General features: G+C 47.3%; 1 protein-coding gene across 7 annotated transcripts in view; it reads right to left on the bottom strand.

Annotated features, from left to right (window-relative positions):
• AKAP13 (A-kinase anchoring protein 13) overlaps positions 1-15,686 on the bottom strand; it is a 440,963-nt gene that overhangs the window by 204,224 nt on the left and 221,053 nt on the right. For all 7 annotated transcript variants that reach the window (XM_077472410.1, XM_077472415.1, XM_077472413.1 and 4 more), the window contains one exon: positions 13,174-13,366. In XM_077472410.1, the coding sequence (XP_077328536.1) occupies positions 13,174-13,366 (193 nt within the window). The remainder of the gene's footprint in view (positions 1-13,173; positions 13,367-15,686) is intronic.

The following is a 15,686-nucleotide window of genomic DNA, read 5'->3' as shown; positions in this document are numbered from 1 at the left end:
AAAAAATCACAAACAGAACGATCAGCACAAGGGACATACCTTTCAATCAGTAGGATGTGTCCCTTGTGTCGATTCATTTTCTATTAGGTGAAATCCTCCTCTATCCTGCCCCCCTCCCCACCATTCTTCTGCTGCAGCAGGGGTTACTACAACCAAAGAGCTGTTACAAGCTCTCAAGAATGCACAACTCTACCCACCTTTTCTGCCATTCATAGAAGCCATGCTACAGCCCCTACGAATGGAACATGATCTATGAATGGAGGGGGGGGTGGACCTTTCAATCATCCGCCTGTCCTTCATTTATAGGTTATGTATCATTTATAGAGAAAATACTATGGCTTCTTTTAGGGATGCACTGATACAGGTACTCGTGCAAATGCTCCGATACTGGAAACCAATACATTTGCATTGCAATTTGAGCCCATACAAAATAAATGAGCTCAAATCGCACTGCAAAGAACTGAAAAGGAATGCGGTGCGATTCCTGTCCGAATCACATGCTGTTTCCGCCCACCGCTCCTGCGTGAACCCAGGCCTGTCATAGTGACTTTCCGCCTGGATTTAAACAGGAGCGGTGCAGAAATACGGTGCGCATTCCTGTTCAAATCGCATGCGATTCTCTGCAGTGCAATTCAAGCCCATTCATTTTGTATGGGCTCAAATGGCACCGCAGAGGTATCGGTATTGGTGAGTACTTGACTGAAAGTATTGGTACTTGTATTCGCCAGCAAGCAAAAAAAAAAAGTATCGGTGCAATCCTAGCTTCTATGAATAGCACTTTAACAAAATATTATTAAAATATGCAAATCATCTTAAGATGCCGAACACAACAGCAAAGATTTGATCACTGTGTTCAATACAATGCGTATCTGCCCATAAACAACGCAATTTGCGCAACCTCTGCAAATACTGCAAGCAACACTAAGGCCTGTTTCACGCAGGCTTTAGCTTAAACAGGAGCCGTGTGAGCAGCAAAGATTTTAAAGTACAATTCAGCTCCAGGTTGTAAATGTTGAACACAGACCTGAATAGGAGTGCTGATTGCCACTTGAAGCAAGCTGCTGGGGCTTTCAATAAGCTTCAAAAAGTGCTGAAGCCTGCTAGCAGCTTGTTTAAGGTGGCAATCAACACTCCCATTAGAATCCGTGTTTAACTTGGCCATACGGGAGCCAAATTGTACTTTAAAAACTTCAATAAAGCTTGCTAAAAGCTCCGATCAAAGCTTGTTGCTCACACTGCAATTAATCAAGCGGACGGCTGTGTAAAATTGACCTAAGCCTTGTTCACATTGGAGCGATTTGTAATGCGATTTGAAAGATCAAATCACATGACATGTCGCAGCCTATTGATGGCGATGGCACCCTTCCAATCAATGCCGCGCTGATTTTCAAAAGTGGTTCCATTACTTTTAGCGATGTTGGGTGCGACTTCAATACAATTCAATGCAATTAGCTGCACAGATGTCTTTCAAGTCGCACTGAAATGTGGCTTTGAAATTGTGCGATTTCTGATGAAGTCGCACAACAATTTTAAAGCCGCATTCAATGTGAACGAGGGCTTAGACAGCTTGCCTCTCTCTCTCTGTTGAAGCTTTTAAAGAACCATTCAGCTCCAGTTGGTAAATGTTGAACACAGATCCTAATGGAAGTGCTGATCGTCACTTTAACCAGTTGCCGACCGCCGCACGACGATGTACGTCGACAGAATGGCACGGGCAGGCATATGGGCGTACCTGTACGTCCCTGCCTTCCCGCGGGTGGGGGACCCGATCGGGCCCCCCCCGGTGCCAGCGGCGGTCGGAATCCGTTCAGGAGCGATCCGGGATGAGGGGGCGGCCATTCGTTCATGGCCACCCCCTCGCAATCGCTCCTGACGAATGGAAGTGCAGCGTGACATCACTTCCTCTCCTGTAATGTAAACACAGGCAGAGGAAGTGATGTAATCTCTCCTCCGTGTCGGTATTTTTCGTTCCGGCACCGAGGAGAGAGGATCGGTGAGTTGCACCAACACTACACAATACAGTAGAACATGCCAGGCACACTCTCACCCCCCCTTCACCCCCCGATCACCCCCCCCAATCACCCCCAGTCACAGTGACACCAATTGCATTTTTTTTATTTTTTTTGCATTGGTGTCATTTGTGAGTGTAATAACTGTTAGGGCAGTTAGGGTTAGCCCCCTTTAGTTCTAGGGTACCCCCCTAACCCCCCCCCAATAAAGGTTTAACCCCGTGATCACCCCCCGTCGCCAGTGTCACTAAGGCTGGGTTCACATTGCAGCGGTTTATGAGAACGGATGTGATTCGCACCGCACTGCAGTGCAAATCACATCCGATCTCTGTGCGATTCGAGTTCAGCCATACAGATAGTATGGCTGAATTCGCATCGCACCCGCTGCAAACTCGCACGGGACCCTTTTTTTGGTCCGCAGCAGAATCGGATCGCATGGGTGTTCACACCATGCGATCCGATTCCTGTCCGAGTTTGCAGATCGCACTGCGATATGCGACCTGATCTGGGGGTGTCATTAACATTTCACTGACACTCCCAGCAGTTCGCATAGGGCAGTGTGATGCGGGAACCCGCCACAGATTCGTGGCGTTCCCGCATCACTCCAGTGTGAACCCAGCCTAATAAGCGATTGTTTTTCTGATCGCTGTATTAGTGTCACAGGTGACGCTAGTTAGGCAGGTAGGTATTTAGGTTCGCCGCAGCTTTTTATAGCGCCAGGGACCCCCATATACTACCGCATAAAGCCCCCTGATTGCACCCTAGTTAACCCTTTCACCAGTGATCACCATATAACTGTTACAGGTGACGCTGGTTTTTTTATAGTTTCAGGGCACCCGCCATTTATTACCTAATAAAGGTTTAACCCCCTGATCACCCGGCGGGTGATATAAGTTTGAGGGTCAGATAAGGTCTGCGTCGCCCCAGGCAGCGTCAGGTTAGTGCCAGTACCGCTAACACCCACGCACAAAGCATACACCTCCCTTAGTAATATAGTATCTGATCAGATCTATATTAGCGTCGCCAGCAGTTTAGGTTTCCCAAAACGCATTGTTAGCGGGATCAGCCCAGATACCTGCTAGCACCTGCATTTAGCCCCTCCGCCAAGCCCAGCCCAGCCCAGCCCACCCAAGTGCAGTATCGATCGATCACTGTCACTTACAAAACACAACACACATAACTGCAGCGTTCGCAGAGTCAGGCCTGATCCCTGTGATCGCTAACAGTTTTTTTTGTAGCGTTTTGATACAGTCGCTGACAGCCTAGGTGCTTTTTTACCTGTGAGTCTCACTAGTTTTCCCCCTAAATTTAGGGGTGTCTACTTTCCAAAATGGGGTCATTTGGGGGGGTTTGTGCCATCTTGGCATTTTATGGCCTTCAAAACTGCGATAGGTAGTGAGGAGTAAAATCAAAAATTTACACCCTTAGAAATCCTGAAGGCAGTGCTTGGTTTTCGGGGCCCCGTACACGGCTAGGCTCCCAAAAAATCCCACACATGTGGTATCCCCGTACTCAGGAGAGGAAGCAGAATTTATTTTGGGGTGTCATTTCACATATGCCCATGGCATGTGTGAGCAATATATCATTTAGTGACAACTTTGTGAAAAAAAAAAAAAGTTTGTAATTTTCCCGCAACTTGTGGCAAAATATAAAATATTCCATGGACTCAACATGCCTCTCAGCAAATAGCTTGGGGTGTCTACTTTCTAAAATGGGGTCATTTGGGGGGGGGTTTGTGCCATCTTGGCATTTTATGGCCTTCAAAACTGTAATAGGTAGTAATAGGTAGTGAGGAGTGAAGTCAAAAATGTACGCCCTTAGAAAGCCTGAAGGCGGTGCTTGGTTTTCGGGGCCCCGTACGAGGCTAGGCTCCCAAAAAGTCCCACATATGTGGTATCCCCGTACTCAGGAGAAGCAGCAGAATGTATTTTGGGGTACAATTCCACATATAACCATGGCATGTGTGAGCAATATATCATTTAGTGACAACTTTGTGTAAAAAAAAAATATATATATTTTTTTTGTCATTATTCAATCGCTTGAGGCAAAAAAATAAAATATTCGATGGGCTCAACATGCCACTTATCAATTTCCTTAGGGGTGTCTACTTTCCAAAATGGGGTCATTTGGGGGGGTTTTGTACTGCCCTGCCATTTTAGCACCTCAAGAAATGAGATAGGCAGTCAAACTAAAAGCTGCGTAAATTCCAGAAAACGTACCTTAGTTTGTAGATGTGACAACTTTTGCGCAAACCAATAAATATACAGTTATTGACTTTTTTTTTACCAAAGACATGTGGCTGAATACATTTTGGCCTAAATGTATGACTAAAATTGAGTTTATTGGATTTTTCTAACAACAAAAAGTAGAAAATATTTTTTTTCAAAATTTGCGGTCTTTTTACGTTTATATCGCAAAAAATAAAAATCGCAGAGTCAGTCAAATACCTTTAGGCTGGGTTCACACTGCTGCGGGGGGAGATCCGGATGTGATTCGCACCGCAAATCACATCCGATCTCCGTAGCGATGCGAGTTCAGCCATACAGATAGTATGGCTGAATTCGCAGCGCTCCCGCAGCAAACTCGCACGGGACCCTTTTTTTGGTCCGCAACAGAATCGGATCGCATGGGGGTTCACACCATGCGATCCGATTCCTGTGCGAGTCGGCAGATCGCACTGCGATATGCGGACGGATCTGGGGGTGTCATTAACATATCATTGACACTCCCAGCCGTCCGCATAGGGCAGTGTGAACTGCCGGCGGGAGTAATGCGATGCGGGAAAACGCTGCGGATTCGCGGCATTCCCGCATCGCAGCGGTGTGAACCCGGCCTTAAAGAAAGCTCTATTTGTGGGAAAAAAGGACGCAAATTTTGTTTGGGTACAACATTGCATGACCGTGCAATTAGCAGTTAAAGCAGCGCAGTGCCAAATTGTAAAAAGACCTCTGGTCATTGACCAGCAAAATGGTCCGGTCTGAAAGTGGTTAAGCAAGCTGCTAGCAAGCTTTACACATTTTTCAAAAGAATGCTGTAGCCTGCTAGCAGCTTAACCGCTTGAGCCCCGGAAGATTTTACCCCCTTCTTGACCAGAGCACTTTTTGTGATTCAGCACTGCGTCGCTTTAACTGACAATTGCGCGGTGGTGAGAATTTACACCAAAACAAACTTGATGTCTTTTTTTGATGCAAATAGAACTTTCTTTTGGTGATATTTGATCACCTCTGCGGTTTTTATTTTTTGCGCTATAAACAAAAAATAATTAGCCAATTTTGGAAAAAAAAACTATATTTTTTGCTATAATAAATATTCCCCAAAAATATATATATATTTTTTTCCTCAGTTTGGGCCGATACGTATTTTTCTAAATTTTTGCTTAAAAAAAAAAAAAAAATAAAAAAAAAAAATCGCAATTGGTTTGGTTTGGTTTGCGCAAAAAAAATGGATTGGTTTGCGCAAAAGTTAAAGCGTTTACAAAATGGGGATAGATTTATGGCGTCTTATTATTTATTTATTTTTTATTAGTAATGGTGCGATCTGCAATTTTTATTGTGACTGCGATATTATGGCGGACACGTTTGACACTATTTTGTGACCATTGTCATTTATACAGTGACCAGTGCTATAAAAATGCACTGATTACTGTGTAAATGACACTGACAGGGAAGGGCTTAATCACCCAATCAAGGCGTTAAAGTGGAAGTAAACCCATCGATTTAAACAGTTAAAAAAAAAAAAAAGCATGCCGGGAACGCTAACTGCACATTGGCTGTGCTCTCAACCAAACTATCAAACCATCCAATGGCTGGTGTCATAACGAATCACATGTGCAGCACCATAGCAGTTGAAGATTAAACAGAGGCAAAGATGGCAGCTTCCTTGGCTGAAAACGATAGGGGAGTTTACTTCCACTTTAAGTGTGTCCTAGGGAGTGATTCTAACTGTGGGGGGTGGGGATGAACTACCTCTGACATAGATCCCCGTCAAGTCATTGGGCAGAACGGGGAAATGCCTTGTTTAAGTAGACATCACCCCGTTCTGCAGCTCCATGACATGACCACGGGACACCGAACATTGAGTCCGCGGTCGCGCTTGTACGCGGCGGGTGAGCGCCCACTAGCCCCGCCAATTAAAAGGGAATGTACAGGTACGGCCATTTTCCCACCGCTGCCAGCCATTGTGCCGATGTATATCGGCGGTCAGCAAGTGGTTAAAGTGACGATCAACACTTCCATTAGGATATGTGTTCAACATTTACAAACTGGAGCTTTAAAAGCTTCAATAATGATTGCTCAAAGCCCTGCAAATGCTTTGTCAAAGCTTGCTGCTTCTACAAACTCAAGCCATGTGAAACAGACCTAAAAAGCAATGGTATAGTGTGAGTGTTACCAAACAAGCGACAACAAATACAGGCTTTATAATCGAAGTCAGAAACAAAACAAGCAAGAGGAACACCAATGAATTAAAGTTTAGAGTTGAAAATAATTGACGTTTTAGGTGTTTATTAGTTTACTTCACATGCTTGGCTATTTATTAGATTCATGGGAGGGGGAAAAAAAACCTTCTCAATTTAACTGCAGCAGAATAAATGTAACAAAAATGATGTTTGTTTTCTAGATAAAGCAATACTCTACTTCCTGACCACAAGTTCCGCATTAAGACTAACTACTACTGAACATATCTCGGTGGTAAAAGGGCACGGCCCAACAGAAATGTAAGTGTTGCAAACAAAGAATTTTCATCAGATTGATAAACTTAAAAAGGAAGAGAGGCGATTTGTAAAAAAAAAAATGTGCTCCATTTGCATCGTTAAAGGAAAAATCTGTTCATTCTGAATACATGATCGTGTGTGCGGACAATGGAAGCACAAGGACTCTGCTAGTGTTGGTTGGTCGATGAAGCTTTACTAAGCTCAGTGTATATAGAACCTAACCCCCTGAAGATTGCAGTCTATATATACCATACAGTAGCTTGTCCCTCATTTTGGTCCGATCTATACAGTTGTATGTAAAATGCACTATTTAGCTTTCAAAAAGTGCTAAACCTTTCATCCAATTTCTAAATTGCTGCATTTGTGCATTTCAAAAGCCAATATAAAAAGGAAAAGTAGTGTAAAAAAAATAAAAAAAAATAAAAAAGCACTCATGTTTTTATAATTTTTTGTACAATTCTCCTTTAAGGGGGCGTGGCAGGGGGTGTGTCCTATGCCTACATATTTTTTCTAATAGCCGTCCCTCGCTTCCTTCTCAAAAAGCTGGGAGGTGTGTAAAATACATATAATATACTACACACTGAAACTCATTTGTGACTTTCATCTAGACACATCAAATGATTGGAGGCTACATTAGCTAGAAACGTTGCCTTAAAGCAGACAACATTTTTTTTTAAAAAAAATGGAAAAGTCAGCAGCTACAAATACTTTCAATATTTAAAATACTGCAGCTGCTGACTTTTAATATTAGGACACTTACCTGTCCAGGGCGCCCGTGATGTCCTCACCCGAAGCCGATCTGCGGTAAGAGAATCAGGAAGTGAAGCCTTGTGGCATCATAGCCGGGTTCCCTACTGTACATGTGCTGCGCGTACTGACTGGTCCCTGCTGTCTTCTGGGACCCGTGTGTCTCCCAGAAGACAGGGGGCGGGGAGACGGAGGAGGGACCGGACATGGTGTAGATCACCGTTGCAGCGATCTATCGCCAGAAGTGGGAGCAAATACCTGGACTTTATAGGTATCTGCTCCCCCTTGAAAGGTGCCAAATGTGACACCGGAGGGGGGTGGGGGGAACCGGAAAAGCGGAAGTTAAATTTTTGGGTGGGACTCCGCTTTAAAGCGGTAGTAAAGACCGCTGTGTGTGTTTTTTTTTTTTTTTACCTACAGGTAAGCCTATAATAAAGCTGTCCTGTAGGTAAAAATGAATATCTCCTAAACGGGGACCTGATCAGGGGATATTCACCCTGAATGCAGCTGGTGACAGCACCCACGCATGCGCTCTGAAGGTCCGGCATACCGTGCACATGCGGGAGTGACGTCAGGGCTCCAGTCACTCACAGTCAGAGTCCGCAGACCTGGAAGGAAGACTGAGGGAAAATGGAAGCCCTATCAGCAGTGACAGCACGCCGCTGGAGGGCTTCATTTTAAAACAAGTATTTCATAATATGCTAGCATGCGAGGCATACTAGCACATTATGCTGATATTTTGCAGGGCAAAGGTTTTCTTTCTGTTTTTTTTTTTTTTATTGCTGTGGTTTACTACCGCTTTAAAGTAGACCTGAAAACACCCCCCCCCCCCTCCTCCCCCCCACTTTGGATAGTTTAAAGAAGGGTTTTTGTCATCGCTGTCCCTTTGGGGAAATTTCCCTTCACTTCCTGTCCCGTAGCCACAACAGGAAGTGAGAGGATATCCTGAGTTGTCCAACACAATATTTGAGACTCTTGCACTTTCACTCTTGGTGATAATGGTAAACAGGACAAATATAGAGATGGTAAATTTCCCTAACAGGGACACAGGCAGAAATAAAAACCTGACAGGTGTTCTAATCCCCCTCTACTCCATCCAAAAAGTACATAAACAATGCTGTCATTTTGGCATAATTCAGGTGTGCGGCTGGGAGCTCGTAAAACCAGTTGGGCTGCCGTTTTACCACCCCTTGATTACCAGCCTGAATACCAATGTGTTGTATACACAATGCAGCATCAATTAAACAGCATGTCTCTTCCACCAGGCATTGCCGCCGTGACTAACTCAGGTCTGTGGGGCCACACCGCAACTGTGTACAAAGCACGCAATGGCAGTGGGTTAGTGCCCCATTTATAGGGTTAAAACAGACGGTGATGCTGCAACATAACACCTCCCCACAGCCTGACAAATGCCCTCTGAAAAACGATCCAACGCAGACTGCTCTTTAGAAGGCACTGCCTGTGTGAAGAACTTACTGTATACTTTAACGTGATTTTAAAGTCTTGTTTTTATTAAAAATAACAAACCTGTTATAACTTACCTGCACTGTGTAGTGGATCCTCCTCTTCTCGGGTCCCTCTTTTGCTCTCCTGGCCCCCTCCCTCTTGTTGGGTGCCCCCACAGCAAGCCGCTTGCTATGGGGACACCCGAGTCACATCTACCTGTGTCCATTCAGACACTGAGCTGCGGTCCAGGCCCACCCTCTTTCTATTCTCATTGGCTGACTGACTGATTGACAAAGCGGAGGGTCACCTGAGACATTCCTACAAGATCGCTGGAGCTAGAGGGTCCTCAGGTAAGTATTAGGGGGGCTTATGGGCTGTGCTGCTGCACACAGAAGGCTTTTTCTCTTAATGTATAGAATGCACGACGATAAAAAAACTTCTGCCTTTACAAACACTTTAAATAAAATAGACTTTACAAACATCCCCATTGGTGAGCACAGATTCCTGGACCTTGAAAGACACAAACCTAACATGATGGGTGTCATAAGTGTCATTTGTCATTAAAGTGGAACTTCACTCTTCCAATCAACATTGATTATTTGTAATCCTCATACTGAGAGTATTAGTAAATAGGAACATATATCATATTTGTTTAAAACTTATTTTTTTTTAAAGTTTTTTTCAGTTTCTTACTAGTTTCTTGCCTAGGCAAATGATGGCATAGGTCCCAGGAGTGTTCAGGAGGGGAGGAGGGGAGGAGAGGAGGAGGGGTTTTCTCAGCTAAGCACACTCTCCTGCATGCACGCTTGAGATAAGGGGAGATGGATTCCAGGAAGTAAATGCTACATATGACTCACTTGCCCTTACTCAAGATGGCCACGGCCAGAAATTCTAGGGGAATGCATTTCAAAGTAATTTCTCAAAAAAGTAAAAAAATAAAAATAAAGCATGGAGACATGGATGGATGGGGGAGTTTGCTTTAAATAGTAGGAATGAATTAAATAATATTTTTAGTTTGGGGTGCTCAGATGCCGTGAAGATCCACTTTAAGGCTCACCACACGTCACATTCTCACCGTACAAATCAATCTCTGTACAATCAATTTTAGATCTGGCAAACCTTTGTAATATATGGACCTACTTTAATTATCCAACCAATTTCTATACAGTCAGACAGGATCCTTGTAATATATACTTGTTGCTAGATCTAGCAGAGATCACATTGCAACGTGTGTGGTGAGCATTTACAAACATTATATGTTTAATGCATGCATTATTTCAATTACGAAAGAACCCTTTTTGTAAAAAAATAAAAAAATATCTAGATAAAATCTACCTATTGACTTCTATAAGGACTGGCTCGGTGAATTCTACTTCACTACTGTAAAACAAAAACCCAGCCATACACTAGGTGGCGCTCTGGACAGCCTTTTTGGCATCAAACCTGTAAAGAACCTCAAAGTGACTACACTAAAAACGTTTACTTTTTTTTTTTTTTTTTTTAAGAGTATAAGCAGAGGATGCAGAGGTATAATAGGAGGTGCAGAGGTAGAAAAGAGGGCATAGAGGTGAGTGTGGGGGGGTACAGAATTGAGCAGTGGAAGAAGAGGGGTGCAGTAGGTGAGTAGTGGTAGAAAAGGGGGCACAGAGGCAAGAGGTGGTTGAAGAGAAGCCAACTTAAAGCACTGCTTGAAGAGGGGGCCCCCGAGGCGAGCGGTGCTTGAAGAGGGGGCCCAGAGGCGAGCGGTGCTTGAAGAGGGGGCCCAGAGGCGAGCGGTGCTTGAAGAGGGGGCCCAGAGGCGAGCGGTGCTTGAAGAGGGGGCCCAGAGGCGAGCGGTGCTTGAAGAGGGGGCCCAGAGGCGAGCGGTGCTTGAAGAGGGGGCCCAGAGGCGAGCGGTGCTTGAAGAGGGGGCCCAGAGGCGAGCGGTGCTTGAAGAGGGGGCCCAGAGGCGAGCGGTGCTTGAAGAGGGGGCCCAGAGGCGAGCGGTGCTTGAAGAGGGGGCCCAGAGGCGAGCGGTGCTTGAAGAGGGGGCCCAGAGGCGAGCGGTGCTTGAAGAGGGGGCCCAGAGGCGAGCGGTGCTTGAAGAGGGGGCCCAGAGGCGAGCGGTGCTTGAAGAGGGGGCCCAGAGGCGAGCGGTGCTTGAAGAGGGGGCCCAGAGGCGAGCGGTGCTTGAAGAGGGGGCCCAGAGGCGAGCGGTGCTTGAAGAGGGGGCCCAGAGGCGAGCGGTGCTTGAAGAGGGGGCCCAGAGGCGAGCGGTGCTTGAAGAGGGGGCACAGAGGCGAGCGGTGCTTGAAGAGGGGGCACAGAGGCGAGCGGTGCTTGAAGAGGGGGCACAGAGGCGAGCGGTGCTTGAAGAGGGGGCACAGAGGCGAGCGGTGCTTGAAGAGGGGGCACAGAGGCGAGCAGTGGCGGAAGAGGGGGCACAGAGGCGAGCGGTGGCGGAAGAGGGGGCACAGAGGCGAGCGGTGGCGGAAGAGGGGGCACAGAGGCGAGCGGTGGCGGAAGAGGGGGCACAGAGGCGAGCGGTGGCGGAAGAGGGGGCACAGAGGCGAGCGGTGGCGGAAGAGGGGGCACAGAGGCGAGCGGTGGCGGAAGAGGGGGCACAGAGGCGAGCGGTGCTTGAAGAGGGGGCACAGAGGCGAGCGGTGGCGGAAGAGGGGGCACAGAGGCGAGCGGTGGCGGAAGAGGGGGCACAGAGGCGAGCGGTGGCGGAAGAGGGGGCACAGAGGCGAGCGGTGGCGGAAGAGGGGGCACAGAGGCGAGCGGTGGCGGAAGAGGGGGCACAGAGGCGAGCGGTGGCGGAAGAGGGGGCACAGAGGCGAGCGGTGGCGGAAGAGGGGGCACAGAGGCGAGCGGTGGCGGAAGAGGGGGGAAAGAGGCGAGCGGTGGCGGAAGAGGGGGCACAGAGGAGAGCGGTGGCGGAAGAGGGGGCACAGAGGCGAGCGGTGGCGGAAGAGGGGGCACAGAGGCGAGCGGTGGCGGAAGAGGGGCCACAGAGGCGAGCGGTGGCGGAAGAGGGGCCACAGAGGCGAGCGGTGGCGGAAGAGGGGCCACAGAGGCGAGCGGTGGCGGAAGAGGAGGCCACAGAGGCGAGCGGTGGCGGAAGAGGAGGCCACAGAGGCGAGCGGTGGCGGAAGAGGAGGCCACAGAGGCGAGCGGTGGCGGAAGAGGAGGCCACAGAGGCGAGAGGTGGCGGAAGAGGGGGCACAGAGGCGAGAGGTGGCGGAAGAGGGGGCACAGAGGCGAGAGGTGGCGGAAGAGGGGGCACAGAGGCGAGAGGTGGCGGAAGAGGGGGCACAGAGGCGAGAGGTGGCGGAAGAGGGGGCACAGAGGCGAGAGGTGGCGGAAGAGGGGGCACAGAGGCGAGAGGTGGCGGAAGAGGGGACACAGAGGCGAGAGGTGGCGGAAGAGGGGACACAGAGGCGAGAGGTGGCGGAAGAGGGGGCACAGAGGCGAGAGGTGGCGGAAGAGGGGGCACAGAGGCGAGAGGTGGCGGAAGAGGGGGCACAGAGGCGAGAGGTGGCGGAAGAGGGGGCACAGAGGCGAGAGGTGGCGGAAGAGGGGGCACAGAGGCGAGAGGTGGCGGAAGAGGGGGCACAGAGGCGAGAGGTGGCGGAAGAGGGGGCACAAGAGGCGAGAGGTGGCGGAAGAGGGGGCACAGAGGCGAGAGGTGGCGGAAGAGGGGGCACAGAGGCGAGAGGTGGCGGAAGAGGGGACACAGAGGCGAGAGGTGGCGGAAGAGGGGACACAGAGGCGAGAGGTGGCGGAAGAGGGGGCACAGAGGCGAGAGGTGGCGGAAGAGGGGGCACAGAGGCGAGAAATGGTTGAAGAAGGGGGCACAGAGGCAAGCGGTGCTTGAAGAGGGGGCACAGAGGCAAGCGGTGCTTGAAGAGGGGGCACAGAGGCAAGCGGTGCTTGAAGAGGGGGCACAGAGGCAAGCGGTGCTTGAAGAGGGGGCACAGAGGCAAGCGGTGCTTGAAGAGGGGGCACAGAGGCAAGCGGTGCTTGAAGAGGGGGCACAGAGGCAAGCGGTGCTTGAAGAGGGGGCACAGAGGTGACTGGAGGCAGTAGAGTGGAAGCAAAGTGAACAGTGTTAGGAGAAAGGAAGCAAACGTGGTGGCAGGAGATGGAGCACAGACATGAGCAGTATAAGAAAACTGATTGCAGAGGTGAGCAGTGGTAGAAGAGGGGCACAAAGCTTAGAAATTATTTCTATAGCTCCGCACAATTTCATCATTCTTGGTTCCATAAGAAACTTACCTGAGAGCTAGAATGACCCTCAATATGTCTGCACAGGTCTTTTATGAGGGTTTCCATTCTGATATGTGTCTGAGAGTCCGCGTCCCTGGTCAGAATGTAAACATTTAATTCCAAATGGTGTTCCAGCCAGCAGTCTCTGAAACGTTCAACATGGGAGAGGTCACTCAGGCAAGGTGTTCCTTTGGAGGCGTTTCTGTAAAAACAAAAAGAAGGCAAGCTACATTTAACACATTTCTGAGAGATACCGATCACAAGATTTTCTGATAATAAATTTGCTCATTGCTGTCCCACTAGAAAATATATCGGCACAAAAAAAAAAAAAAAAAAAAAAAACTTCCATGTGATATCACTATGAACTGTGACTATTTAGTTATCAACCAATCAGGTCTGAACAACTCTTTTGGCCACATGTCTCCTGTGGGTCACAGGAGTGCACTTAGGCCCCTTTCACACTGAGGCCTTTTTCAGGCACTATATCGGTAAAAATAGTGGTAAAAACTGGAGGACTTTCACACTGGAGCGGTGTGCTAGCAGGACGGTAAAAAAGTCCTGCTAGCAGCATCTTTGGAGCTGTGTATTCACCGCTCCTACTCATTGAAATCAAGGGGGCAGCGTGGCTATACCGCCGGCAAAGCGCCAGTGCATTGGCGCTTTGCGGGCGGTTTTAACCCTTCTCCGGCCGCTAGCGGGGGCTAAAAATAGTGCCGCTTTACCGCTGATGCCCGCACCACCCCAGTGTGAAAAGGGTCTAAGTTCTGCACACCTGTGACCCAGATTCAGCTGACAGCAGGCTGAAGTCCGCTGCTGGCCGACATCACAGAGCTGGTCCAGGCTCTGCAAATTCCCCGATAATAATGTCTGGATCCCCCCGGTAGTCTGTCCGGCAGCTAGGTCAGCCTCTCAGCATACCACTAAGAGCGTAAGCCAGCCTCTCCCGCCCCCTCCACAGCCCGGCGCTCCAGTGAGTTCTGGAGGGGCAGAGCAGAGACCCAGAGATGGGCAGAAAAAAAAAAAAGGCATAAAAATGCAGCTTTCCGCATATAATGTGAACGCGCCCTAAGACAGATACACATTATGAAAACAAAGAAGACTAGCATTAAAGTAGAATGAATGGTGGCCATAAACGGCTCAGTAAATGATCAATTTATATTCCGATCAATCTATTATGATAGAAATGATCAACTATAGTCGATAGTTATGCCGCACACAGGTAATTGATTAACACATATGATTGTACATTATTGGTCACATCTCCACCAAGTAATTTTACAACTGGATCGATTAAAATATGATTAAATTCAAAGTATTTAAGTTCTGCTGATGCAAAACAATCAATACATTTCCATCCTGGTCAAATCAATCGTAGATGGATCAAATAAATATCGCCCAGTTGAGCAGGGACCAGCTGAGATTCGATCTATTTACGGGCAGGCCGATTGTACCCAAGTCAATCTATCGAACACAATAGCACTATGGAAGGTATTCCCCCATCAAACCAGCATTTTTCTTTCCTTGCAGTCATAGCTGCAAGGAAAGAAAAAGGATTCCTATGGCTTGCCTAAATTGTGCAGAAAGGAAGGTTATGGCACGTCGAGTGTTATGCAGATTTATTTCTGTTGATCAAATCTATTGAATCACACATTGATAAGATTACAAAAAAACATTTTGAAGCCTGTATGGCCACCATAAAAAAAATTGGCATCATTTTACTGTTTTTTTTTTTTTTTTTTTTTTTAATTCATGAAAGTGTCCCTTTTCCCAAAAAGTTGCATTTAAAACACCGCTGCACAAATACTGTGTGACCTAAAATATTGCAACCAATCGCCATTTTAGTCTCTGCTAAATATATATATATATATATATATATATATATATATATATATATATATATATATATATATATATATATATAATGTTTGGGGGTTCCAAGTAATTTTCTAGCAAAAATTACGGATTTTAACTTGTAAACACCAAATGTCAAAAATAGGCTTAGTCATGAAAGGGTTATAGATAGGCATTCTATCCTAATATTGATTAGTGGTTCCAAACTAATAAAAACAACTGCAGAAGGAATCAGACCCAACGGATACACCCAGCATCTTTCCAAATAACGGTTGCTCTTTCCAAAAAAAAAAGCTGCTCATCCGCACCCGATTATCTGCACATTGGGACCAGCGGTTGTGTCCAAGCAGTTGCTTTGTCCTCAGAGTTGAATGGGCTACCTGAACAAAGCACCTGGTGGTCAAAGCCACATAAATACATGGCCCATTCAAAGACTATGGATCTCAGCGCCCATGCGAATGAGGCTTAATGGGAAAACTTCTTCCCATGAAAACTATTTAAGGAGTGATTTCCCCCATATTGGAAAGATATACTCCAACTTCCTGTTGAGTCTACAGGACAGGAAGTGAAGAGAAAGCTCCCTAAAGAGACCTAATAGAAAATTGGTGATTTCAAAGTGCTCTTAATCTAACCAAAAAGAAAAAAGAAGGTTTAGCTCCAATTATACTTTT

Source organism: Lithobates pipiens, unplaced genomic scaffold, assembly GCF_037356315.1.
Source record: "Lithobates pipiens isolate NorthernLeopardFrog02 unplaced genomic scaffold, aLitPip1_a1.2 Scaffold_8, whole genome shotgun sequence".
NCBI classification, from domain to species: Eukaryota; Metazoa; Chordata; class Amphibia; order Anura; family Ranidae; genus Lithobates; species Lithobates pipiens.
Note: the sequence above shows the minus strand (reverse complement) of the source record. Positions and strands in the feature narration are given on the sequence as shown.